The 12,757-nt window shown below is 38.4% G+C and overlaps 1 protein-coding gene across 1 annotated transcript in view; it reads right to left on the bottom strand.

Moving 5' to 3' along the window:
* Nucleotides 1-12,757, bottom strand: part of NAALADL2 (N-acetylated alpha-linked acidic dipeptidase like 2) — a 1,041,900-nt gene that overhangs the window by 190,909 nt on the left and 838,234 nt on the right. Inside the window, 1 exon segment of the mRNA XM_023760057.1 lies at nucleotides 2,245-2,391. Coding sequence (XP_023615825.1) covers nucleotides 2,245-2,391 — 147 coding nt within the window.

Genomic DNA, 12,757 nt, shown 5'->3' with positions numbered 1-12,757 from the left:
AGAGAGAGAGAGAGAGACAGCTAAGGCCTTGTGCACAAAATTTGTGCACTGAGGGGGGGTCCCTCAGCCTGGCCTGTGCCCTCTCGCAGTTGAGGAGCCCTCGTGGGATGTCCAGCTGATTGACAGGCCTGGGAGAGCAGGCCTAAGCCAGCAGCCGGGCATCCTTAGTACTGCCACAACCCCCAGCCACCCAAGGTCCCAGTGGAGGCTGACTGGAAGCAGGTATCTGGAATTTATTTATCTTCTATAATTGAAACTTTGTTGCCATGAGCCTGGCTTCTGGCTGAGCTGCGCTACCCCTGTGGGAGTGCACTGACCACAAGGGGACAGCTCCTGTGTTGAGCATCTGCCCCCTGGTGTCAGTGCACATCATAGTGACCAGTCGTTCTGCTGTTCGGTCAATTTGCATATTAGCCTTTTATTATATAGTATGATTTTGTTGATGAAAGTTAGATAGTCTGGGTATAATTTGAAAAACTAATTGACGTTTAGACTAAGCCAGTAGGTATACTTTAGCCTAAAGAATTTCAGTGATAATAGTACCTTTTGAGAACTTCACTAATACTGGTTTCCAAATCTTCTTTCTACTGACACCTCAGATCCTCCAGCTGATCCTAATCAAATGCCACCTCTTCTACCTCAGAAGCTTGTTTTCCTTAACAGTTTACAAGCTCTCTCTTCTCTTCTACTAATATGTTCTTACCTAATTGTTTTAGAAATTTTCCCACTAATATTTTGGAACTAAAATTGGGCAATAATAATTGTGATTATAGCTATGATTGATAGAGCCTTTATTGCATGTTCAATATTAGCTATGTTTTTTACAGGCATCCTATGTGTAACTATGATATGGTTCCTTATTTCTAAAATAATATTGAAAGAAGTTAAATCAGGTATCTAATAAGTATCAAGTAAGTATCAGAGTCGGGAATCAACTATTAGTCCCATTCTTAAGGCTATACTATATAGCTTCTCTAAATTCTTGGCTTAAAACTCAACCAAGATGAATCAGACATGTATTGAATAAAAGCTACCATTCAATGTGTTGATATGACAGGAGTTGGATGAGTTGAGATGGGGAAATGATAAAGAGACATTATAAAATAGCAAGCAGAAAAATAAAAAATGAGTTATTTTTTAAGACATAGATTTTATTAAAGTATAGACCGTGGATTGCCTAAAAGAAAAGATACCACTACACATGTACCTCATGTTGAAACAACAATAGCGTATGAAAATCCAAAATTATAAAAACAGATAAGTTATAAAGATTATTTTTGTATTCCCTAAGAATTTATCTCATCACAATAGGATTCACCCAGAATTTCTCCCTCTATGAATTTAAGATGTTAGATATATCAGCTGTTTACAAAGGAGCTAAGGTAAGTGCAGAGAAACTAAGTATTGCTAAAAGCTAATAGATATTAAGACATTAAATACCAGAAGTTTAGTCTATAAATACAATTGAAATACAAATTTTCAAGGACATCTATGATTGTGGAACAAAGCAGGGTTTACTCTATTTCCAGCCACTATTTAGTTAATGTAAAAATTACCTCAACCAGGCTACCCCGGAGGCTTTTAAAGAACTCCCCAAAAGGCAAGCACAATTTGTTAAAAGAAAATAAAAGATCTCAACTGGTTTATATCTACAGAGAACAATTTCCTGTGACACAATTTTGAGACAGATGAATACGCTTGCAGTCCAATAGATGGATGAACACAGACTTAATTATGGTGAATCATGCCTATGTGATATTCTTTGTGGGGGGGACCTATCTCCACAAAAAAAGTTGTATCTTTTTAGGAAAGCAAACTATTGACATACTTTGGGTAGCTAATCCGCAAGACACATTAATATACAGCCTATGAAATGCATTTTCCCTTGGGCAAGGAGAAGAGAATCTATTGCATATGTCATCTGTTTCTGTGAATACTGAAGATTACAATTATGTTTTGATGTTAATCCAACTACTGCAAATTTCTTGTTGCAAAGCACACTGTGAAAATGTGAGTGACAATATAAATCTTTTTAAATTGAATTCAACACTATTGAAAAGAGCTGATGTTTTCAAATACTGTTACAAAGCCTCTGAACAACAAGAATAACTCTCTAAACGAAGCAGCTTCCTATAGTGACCTAGTTGATAAGAAAGACAAATAGCCAGGATAAAATCAAATTCTGCATGTCTGCTATATTGTGTGTGTGTGGGGGGGGAGGTTACATATTTTAGAAATAATTACCTGTAATGACTTGATGTCCTCATAAGCAAATTGCACACTGGGAACTCCAAGGTGGTTGATGAAATAATCCGCATCACCTTGTATCTGTACGGAACTGACATTGGATTCTGGGCACTGTGCTCTTCTGAAGCAGTTGAGAATATTTTTCTGAAAAACATAATTTACATGGTTAGCACGAACTCAGCTTCTCAGGGCATCTCTAAATGAATGCCACTCCAAGTGTGGTCCATAGGTCAGCAGCATGGATGTCACCCGGGAACTTATTCAAAATACAGATGCTCGGGCTCCACTCATGCCCTCACGAATGGGAACCTCCAGGATGGAGCCAGGGATCTGTGTTGTAACTCTCTTCTATGATTCTGGATTCTGATGCTCACCAAGTGTGACTAGTGCTGGCCTAAATCTAACTGCTTGTTTTTGTTGCTTCAAAAGCATTTTTTTTATCATGGAATTATTATAAACCATCATAACTTTAATTTGATGAACAAAAACAGATCCAGAGACAGAGAAACATTGGTCAGACCATCAAACCTCAGAGGGAAGGTAGGGGAGGGTGGGGGTGAGGGGGAGAGATCAACCAAAGGACTAGTATGCATGCATATAAGCCTAACCAATGGACATAGACAACAGGGGGGTGAGGGCATAAGTGGGGGAGGGGGTAATGTGGGGATAAGGACACATATGTAATACCTTAATCAATAAAGAAATGTAAAAAAAAAGAATGTTGAGTCCCTTAAAAAGGTCTAGTTTTACTGTTCTTTTTGTTTTCCCATGAATTTAAATCTAAAGGATGGTTTGATAGGACACGATTCCACTTTTCTAAATATTTTTTTTTTTTTGGAAAGCACAGAAGGAATTTTTTCCATTTCTTCTTAAAAGCATATTCCCACACATTTGAGGAATATATGACATCAACTCTGTGGGACATTAAGAAACTCTAGGGAAATATATAAGGAGATAGGATATTATTTCTTACACTAAGAGTTGTCTAGCATGCACAACAAATATGAGTGAGCAATAACATGAGAACACCATGTCTAGTAGGCAGATAGTACAGTTGTTTGTATGGAAAATAATACAATCTATAATAATAAAAGCATAATATGCTAATTAGACCAGACGTCCTTCAGACGACCTTCTAGACGAAGCCAGGCTGCTAGGGAAGGCCAGGTCCTGGGTTGCAGAGGGAAAATAGTGCCGGCAGCCAGGGGAAGGAATGCCTACTCTTGCATGAATTTCATGAATCAGGCCTCTAATAATTAATAAATAGTACTACAAGAATAAACTGTTCCACTTTGTCACAAGTGTAACTTTTGCCCCAACCTGAATGTCCTCCATACACATTTGCTATTGAATCAAAAATCAATGGATGCCTCAACCTCCCTCCCCATTTTTCTTTGGCATAATACAATTTCAAAAATACTTTTAAATATAATATATGCAAATATTTTAAATATGCAGTTGAATATTCATAGAGCAAATTTTTTTCCACTTTTCAAGTAAAATGCTAGATTTTTCAAACCCATAATAATGTTTCAAGACCTATTCAATATTCTTTGAGAGTCTAATAGAAAGATCTTTGTAACAAATTAAAATCAATTAAAATGGAGACCCTGAGTATTTATAAACAAGGCAAGGTATCAGCTTAAGTTATTTACAAATAACTTGGGTAATTAAGCACTTTGCAAATAGAAAGTAAAAAGAGAGTCCTACCATATAGTCTAATCCAGGGGTCCTCAAACTACGGCCTGCAGGCACATGCAAATACAAATATTGTATTTGTTCCCGTTTTGTTTTTTTACTTCAAAATAAGATATGTGCAGTGTGCATAGGAATTTGTTCATAGTTTTTTTTTTTAAACTATAGTCCGGCCCTCCAACGGTCTGAGGGACAGTGAACTGGCCCCCTGTTTAAAAAGTTTGAGGACCCCTGGAATCAGTAGCAACCTAATGCTTTTTATGGTTAATCTCACCAACTTGCTTCTTTTGAAAGCCCGGTTTTCTGAAAATAGAGTTAATTCTTTTTCACTTCCTGATAGTCTACTGGGGTGAAGACTCCTAGAGTTCTTATACCTGGAAATGTTTAGGTAAGGTATTAAATATTCCCAAAGAAGAGCTACCCTTAGTACTAGAAAATGAAAAGAAAAACAAACAAACAAACAAACAAACAAACTACTTTACTAGTATATCATTTTAAAAATACCAAGTAGTACTGAGAGATCCAGATGTTAAAAAACTGGCTCCTAGGAAGGAATTTCTTTAGCCAGAATGAATGTTTTTAAATTTAACTTAAATGTCTTGGTCAGGCAAGTTTTTGACCAATGTCCCATCACTAGTGTCACACTCAGCCTGCTTCCCTCATTCAAATCGTGGCCAGAAGCATCTGAGTTTGTGAAACCTAAACAGTTGTACTCCTCAATATCATTAATAAAGATTTCATAGAATCTAGTCTTTTCTTTCCCCAGATGTCTATCCAATGAAATTAATAATCTTTTAAGTGATCTACTTTGCCTTTACTGCAGCCACATCTATATCTTTTTGAGACATCTTATATATTCTACTCAACCTCAATAAAAATACAGGTTTGTTTTTAATGTAATTTTGCCTACATCATTCTTAATATCCATTGCAAATGTCAACCACATCCCTTACAAATAATTGTTTTTCTCACAGAAGATTACATAGCTCGAAAACTGACAATTTTAAATTCTACAATATGTTTCTATGAAAGAATTAAAATTTTAAAAATAACATACATATTATTTGTATAAATATAATATTTTATATTATTTTTATTTAGTCATAACTATTATAGCTTCCCTCTGACAAAAAGTATTAGCTTTCCATATATGCAAGTCCCTAAAAGGGCACAGTGACCCCATTCCAATCAATCCTTGTGTTCTTTGTCTGATGTAGTAGTTACACAAAGATCAGTTCTTATTCACCCTCATCTTGGAATTGGTTCAGGGCATTTTATCTGAAACCAGTACAAATTCTCTTCTATTCTCTCTGTTTGCCATGGCTACTCCCATTATACACCTTTAATATTTCCTTTGCATGCCATGATCTCTAACACCTTGATTTAATGATTAGTGCATTATTTCTTCCATGTTTTATGATTTTTAGACAAGCCAAATAGGCACTATCCAACCTTTAAGATGATATACCCTAAAATACTTCTGCATTCTTTTCCCTAATCTGGCTTGCTTTTATTAACTCATTTATTGAAAAGTCTTGTCTCTGAAGTTTCACATTGCCACCTTGCCCTATATAATAAAAGGCTAATATGCAAATAGACCGAACGTCAGAACAACCAAACAACCAATCAAAGTGTAATATGCTAATATCGCCACCTTGCAAAGGCTGCTCAACTGCTTGCTATGACCTGCACTGACCACCCGGAGGCAGATGATCCAATCAGTAGGTTAGCTTGCTGCTGGGGTCCAGCCAATCAGGACTGAGTAAGATGGGTTGGACATGCTTTGGAATCCTTCCACAGTCCCTCCCAGGTCTGATCGTGAACCGTTGGGGTCCCTCAGCCTCGCCTGCACCCTCTTTCAATCTGGGACCCCTTGGCGGATGTCAGAGAACTGGTTTCAGCCCAATCCCCCAGGCCACTCCCCTTGGGAGGGTGCCAGACACAGGGTTTATGGCTGGCGAGTGCTGCTGTGGCAGCACAAGCCTCTCCTGATAGGGGCTGATTGGGCGTGAATCTGCGGCACACACAGTGGGGCCAGGATGAGCAGGAGCGACAGGTAGCAGCTGAAGGCGGCATTGGACTGCAGGTTTCAGCCTGATCCCTGCAGGCTACCCAGAGGGATCCCACCTGTGCATGAATTCATGCACTGGGCCTCTAGTTCTTACATAAGCTCCTTTGATAAACCAAGTAAGACAGCAACAGAGTGAGCATTATCTAGTATTGTTTTCAAATTATATTTTGAAGGTTAGGGCTGTTAAACCACATCTGTGGTGCTACATGTGTACTATTTATGGAGAGAGAATAGAGCATGAAAAACAGAGTTGTGTGGCCCGAGGGATAACTGAACCTATAACTGGATACAGTTGGATATTGAGCCTCATGACAGAGTTAAGCCCTCATGAAAGGTATAAGCTTAAAGAAAATCCATTCAACACTGGGAACCTTCAGGAACAACACAGGGTTCCCTGAAAAGTCTTCCTGGGCCCTGTTCCCTATCAACTGAGGCCAGAGCATCTCTGCAAAGTTGTTCAGAGAGGTCTTACTGCATCCCCCCCCCCTCCACTTTCTTCACCTCATTTTCTATTGTCTACTCTCCTGATTTAACCAGTGATGAGGAGAGGACACATGTGACCCTCAACCCTGTGTTTATTTTATTCTTTTGTGCTTTTGTTTCTATCTAGCTTCAGAGTAAAATAGGATAAAAAGAACCCAGTTTGTAGACTGGAATTGTCCCCTAGCCCCTGACCATCATTATATCTAGGGATTTTCCTTAAGAGAAGAACATTCCTGATACAGAAACCTTGTCTTCTAAATCTTTTTATTATTCCTTACTTTAAAATTTAGGCCAAATTCACAAGCCTCAAGTGATCCTAAATCTATATTCTATCCTAATGGGAATTGTTTTCCCACATAGCACTTCAGTGAATTATAATAGATCTATATCAGTTAATAGACAGTGATCTACTCAACCTCTGTGAGCACTAATATCTGAGATGGAAGTAGAAATAAATATCAATTTCCTCCATTTTACTAGAAGTTAGTCACCATGGGAGAAGAAGGTTAGTAACAAATTTGTACGGGTCAATTAATTTTTAAAATCTATTTACAAGGCTGGGTACATTCAAATTAAGTATTCCATCCAAGGAGTTCAGAATGCTCCATACTTAACGTTTGATAATAAGCATTTTTATTCCAGTTCATAAAATAAGCAAGTTCAGGCAAAGATTGTAGTTATGTTCCTTGTTTAATTTTCTATCACAAGTGTCTTGAAAACATGAAATGAAATCACCATCCTAAGGCTGCCTTTTAGGCTAAAAGGAAAACCTGATAGTAAATGGTCATATGAGTTAATATAAAGAAACGAAATTAAATTTGCACTGGTTGAGGAGCAATACCAAGACACATTGACAAGTTTCTCAAGTATTTAAAAATCATATTTCAGTTATTGTGAATAACTCACCCCTAATTTTAAAAGATGACAGTTATGAGATACTTTGCTGAATTTTGTTGTTTAATGTTTTAGTTTTAGAAAGCTTACATACTACTAAAATGAAAATGTGTGTGCTTTAGTACTTAAATAACTGCAATTTGATATAATCGGTTTCCCTTGTAAACCTGTGTGTTTTAATTTAAGCATTTTATGACATCATTTCAGGGTTTATATAGGATCTATCAGCCAGACAAAATGGTCCAGAAGGGGTTCTCTTGCAGCAAACTAGCTACTTTTTACAAATTAGGAAACTGAGGCTGAAAATCAATAGAATTGGGATCTCCTTCTGGATCTTTTCACCTGGAATGCAATGTTCTTTTCTTTCTCCTATGCTGATATATCCAGCACACTAATCACATTAATGCAGTTGAACAAACTAATCTTAATAGTTATCCTTTCTGAAATTATGTGGTTGTTTTTTTTTTAATCACATTCGATCACTGGATATGGTTGTAACAAACTATCTGTGGCATTTCTTCAATTTACTTAGTCACTGTCATGTGTTTTTCATTTAGTTAGCTTATATTTTTTATGGCAGTATCTCAGGTTGCCATCTAATACCCAATACTTACTAACACATTGCAGATCTCCTCTAATGATGTTTAAAAATAAGATATTATATATACAGTAGTCCCCCTTATCTGTGGTTTGCTTTCTGTGGTTGCAGTTACCTATGATCAACTTTGGTCTGAAAATATTAAATAAAAAATTCCAGAAATAAACAATTCATAAGTTTTAAATTACATGCCATTCTGAGAAGCATGATGAAATCATATGCTGTCCGCTTTGTCCTGCCCAGGATTGAATCATCCTTTTGTTCAGCATATCCACACTGTTTATGACACTGGCCCAATACAGTGGGGCCTTGACTTACGAGTGTCCCGACTAAAAAATTTTTAGAGATACGAGCCGTCTCTCGGCCGGTTTTTTGCTTGGAGTTGCGAGCTAAATTTCGGGTTACGAGCCAGCTTCAGATACCCCACCGCTAGTTGGCGCAGCGAACGTCACAGTGAATGCCACAACATCAGCCCAGCATCACGTGTCTCACTCGTTCCGTTCACTTTTTGATTTGACATACGAGTAATTTGAGTTACGAGCTCCGTCGTGGAACGAATTAAACTCATAAGTCAAGGCCCCACTGTGTTCATGAGTCACTTAGTACCCATTCCATTACCAGATTGACTGTGGAGGTATCACAGTGCTTTTTTATTTTACTTAACAATGGCCCCAAAGAACAAGAATAGTGATGCTGGCAATTCAGATATGCCAAAGATAAGTCCCAAAGTGCTTTCTTTAAGTGAAAAAGTATGTCTGCATTCTATATATGGTTTGGTATTTCTCTGTGGTTTCAGGCATCCACTGGGGATCTTGATCTTGATATAATAGGAGAACTCCTATACTGACTTTCTTTAATATTCTAAAGTAGAAACTTATTTAAGTTATCATTTATGCTAGCATTGATAATGAGTTTCTTATACATAAAACTAGTGGCCCAGTGCATGAAATTTGTGCATGGACGGGGGTTCCCTTAGCCCAGCCTGCACCCTCTCTAAACAGGAACCCCTTAGGGGATGTCCTACTGCCAGTTTAGGGATCAGGCTTAAACCGGCAGTCAGACATCCCTTTCACAATCTGGGACTGCTGGCTCCTAACCGCTCACTTGCCTGCCTGCCTGATAGCCCCTACCTGCCTCTGCCTGCCTGATCACTACTAACTATCCTCCCCTGCTGGCCTGATCTCACCCCCAACTGCCCTCCCCTGCTGGCTTGATCTTGCCCCCAACTGCCCTCCCCTGAGGCCTGGTTGCCCCCAATGGCCCTCCCCTGCTGGCCTGGTCCCCCCCGCCCCCCCCCGCAACAGCCCTTCTCTTTCAGCCTGATCACCCCTAACTGCCCTCCCCTGCCAGCCTGATCTGCCCCCTAACTGCTCTTCCCTGCAGGCCTGATCTCGCCCCCAAGTGCCCTCCTCTGCTGGCCAATTTGATTTTGATTGGTCGGTTTCTATGCCAGTCATTGTCAAAAGCCCCACCTCCTAGGCAGCCATTGCCTCCTCACAGTTGACCCAGATTTGGCTCTGATTGGTCAGTTTCTATGCCAGTCAGCGTTAAAAGCTGTGCCTCCTAGGCAGCCATTGGCTCCTCACACTTCACTCAGATTTGGTTCTGATTGGTCAGTTTCTATGCCAGTCAGTGTCTAGGGGCCTATCAACGGGGCCTGATCAGAAAGGTGGAGGCCTGGAGAGAAATGGAGGCATGGCTGCTGGCCTGGACAGGAGAGAAAAAGATAGGCAAGTGCTAATCAACAGCTGCCACACAGGCTACAGATCAGACCCTGCTTCTTTCTTCAGGCCTCTCTTCAGGCCTGATTCGCAGCCCCCTCAGCAGTCAGTGCTGGGTCGACAGCAACCCAGTGCTGACTGCAGGACTGACTTGGAGCCTCTGGTCTTGACAGACCCAGGGTTTTTATATATTAGAATATATTTCAAAATAGTGAAAATTTAAAGAAAAATTAATAAATATATTGCAATGACTTTATTAAAGATAAATTTGAGTAGGGGAAGAAAACCAGCTTTTATCTTATTTTAAAATGGAAAATGTTCAACCCCTGAAAAGGGATTTTCAAAATCTCCACTATCTCAAGGTGTGAGTGTTTACAAAGTATTTTCAGGTTTAAACAGTGAAGGGTTATTATTCCTCTAATATATACAAGTAGAATTACCAAACTGAAGAACACACTCTAATTTTCTTCTCATTCTATTAGTTTTTAAAACTTTAATCTTGTTCTGGAATGTGGAGAAATGTTACTTTATATTTGAAACACTTCAAATTAGATTGTAACTAATGAATGCTTTAAAGATCACTCTATAGGGGTAAAAATGGAGACAAAAGAAAACATTTGCCCTTGTTTTTATTCTATCTTCTAAATGATGTCTCCTTCCCTTCAATTCTACTTAGTTTGCCCTTCCTCTTCCCTGACCAACTGAAGGCCAAGACCAAGAGGCACATGGTGGCAGATGGCCCATTCTTTTTTACTTCTATTCACTTAAGGCAGTGGTTCTCAACCTTGGCTGCACATTAGAATCACCTGGGAATCTTTTTAAAATCCTGATTTCTGGGTCTCATCCTCCGGAAATTCTGTTTCTTTGTTACTAATGTTGTGGCCCCACCCTGTAACAAAGAAACAGAATTTCCAGAGGATGAGGCCCAGAAATCAGGATTTTAAAAAGATTCCCAGGTGATTCTAATGTGCAGCCAAGGTTGAGAACCACTGACTTAAGGCTTGTGTGACATTAGAAACAGGTGTGGTATTTTAAAACTAAAAATATTCACATTTCAACCAAACTGTTGGGTTTAAATGAAAATCTCCACTAATTAAGATACCATAGGGTATCTTATAACATACCACATTCCAGAGGAATATATACTTTAGGTATAAAAAATATAGATAAACTAAAAGTGAAAAATTCATTTTTTTATTATCACAACAAACCCCCCAAGTGGAAAGATTAATTAATACAAATACCTAATATACAATGTTTCTGCATGACAAAAATTACCATATACAAGGATAATTAAAAACAGTTACAATTCATTTCACAGACAAATGGCTAATTTTTATAATATATAAATAAAAAATATTGACAAGTTGATAAAAATTAGTCAAAGAATATGACCAGGCATTTCACACACACACACACACACACACACACACACACACACACAAATTAGACACATAAAAAGTGTCTTTTATATTTACTTTACAAAAAAAACTTTGGAAAATTTGGTAGACTACACTGTGGATGTAGGATTCTGAGGCCTCATATGTAGCTGAAGGAAAAAACTGGTACAAATTCTGTGAAGTTTATATAAAATTTATTATATTCATAAACTGGAACAATATACAGTCTTTAGAGAGAGCAATGATACCATATATGCAGTAATAATAAAAACTTCCAAGATACAGTCTACACACAAAAAAAAGTGTAGAAATATTCTATGTTATTTGTGTTTTAAAAAGTTAAAAAAAAAGGAAAGAAAGAAAAATGAAAAGGATATATACTCTAAAGTAGGGATGGGCAAAATTAGGTTTATAGTTGTGAGTTTATTTTTATAGTATTATTTTTCAATTATTATATTGTTTTCCAAAGGAACTAGAAGGCTATTTTGCCAACCCATATGCAAATGGTGTTTGCCTCTGGGGAGAGGTACCAGTGGGAGGAATAGGTTGAGAAGAAAGATATTTCATTTTCTACTTGTTTATTACTTTCTATTTAAATTTGTGATTGTATCACCTGCCAAAAATAAATGCTATACTTTCCAAATTCTCTTTGAACTATATGTACTGTATTTCCAATTCCAAGATTCCCTTGATTTTAAGCAATAGTATCAATTTTAAAACAGCTTTTGTTGGATGGTAGGAGAGAAACAAACTAACAGATATCTCTCCATTTCAGAAAAGTTAACATTTTACAAAATGTCTTAAGAGTAGAGAAACAGGGTGGTTAGAGTTGTATTGCGACAACCATTTAATCTAAGGTTGATCTGGGACCACCAAAAATACGTATGCATTAGGGAGGGGAAGGATGAAAGTAATACCTCTTGAGTTTATTAGGGAAGAGAAGGTCCTCTTATGCAGAATTTGGGAATGGATACAGCAGCATGAGGTCCTGCTGGGGTAGGGCTCACTGAAGTATGCATTTCACATAACCAGGAGGATAACAGCAGAGAAGAGGGAGCCAAAAGGTGGTGGGGAAAACTGGAAAGAAAACTCCACTTCATAATCATGACATCCTTGAGGTCCATTCCTTTTTATATAGTTTGTGTGTGTTTGTATTTTCTAGGTACATATCAAATTATTAACAAAACTAGAGGCCCGGTGCACAAAATTCATGCACTGGTACACTGGCCGGAGCAGGGGTGGGGGGTTGAGGTCCCTCAGCCCAGCCTGCACCCTCTTGCAATCTGGGACCCCTCTGGGGATGACTGACTGCCAGGAGGATCAGGCCTAAATTGGCAGTCAAGACATCCCTCTCACAATCTGGGACCTTTGGCTCCTAACCACTGGCCTGCCTGCCTGACCACCCCTAGCCACTCTGCCTGCCTGCCTGATTGCCCCTAACTGCCTCTGCCTCAGCTCCCGCTGCCACGGCTTTGTCCAGAAGGACATCCGGAATGATGTCCAGAAGGTCATTGGGCTGTCTGGTCTAATTAGCATGTTATGCTTTTATTATTATAGAATTATTATAGATATGCTAGGTCTAATTAGCATGTTATGCTTTTATTATTATAGAATTATAGATATGCTAAATATGGGTCACCTCACTTGC

The sequence above is a fragment of the Myotis lucifugus genome, unplaced genomic scaffold (genome assembly GCF_000147115.1).
Source record: "Myotis lucifugus unplaced genomic scaffold, Myoluc2.0 scaffold_170, whole genome shotgun sequence".
In the NCBI taxonomy this organism is placed as follows: Eukaryota; Metazoa; Chordata; class Mammalia; order Chiroptera; family Vespertilionidae; genus Myotis; species Myotis lucifugus.
This window is presented reverse-complemented; position numbering and strand designations above follow the sequence as displayed.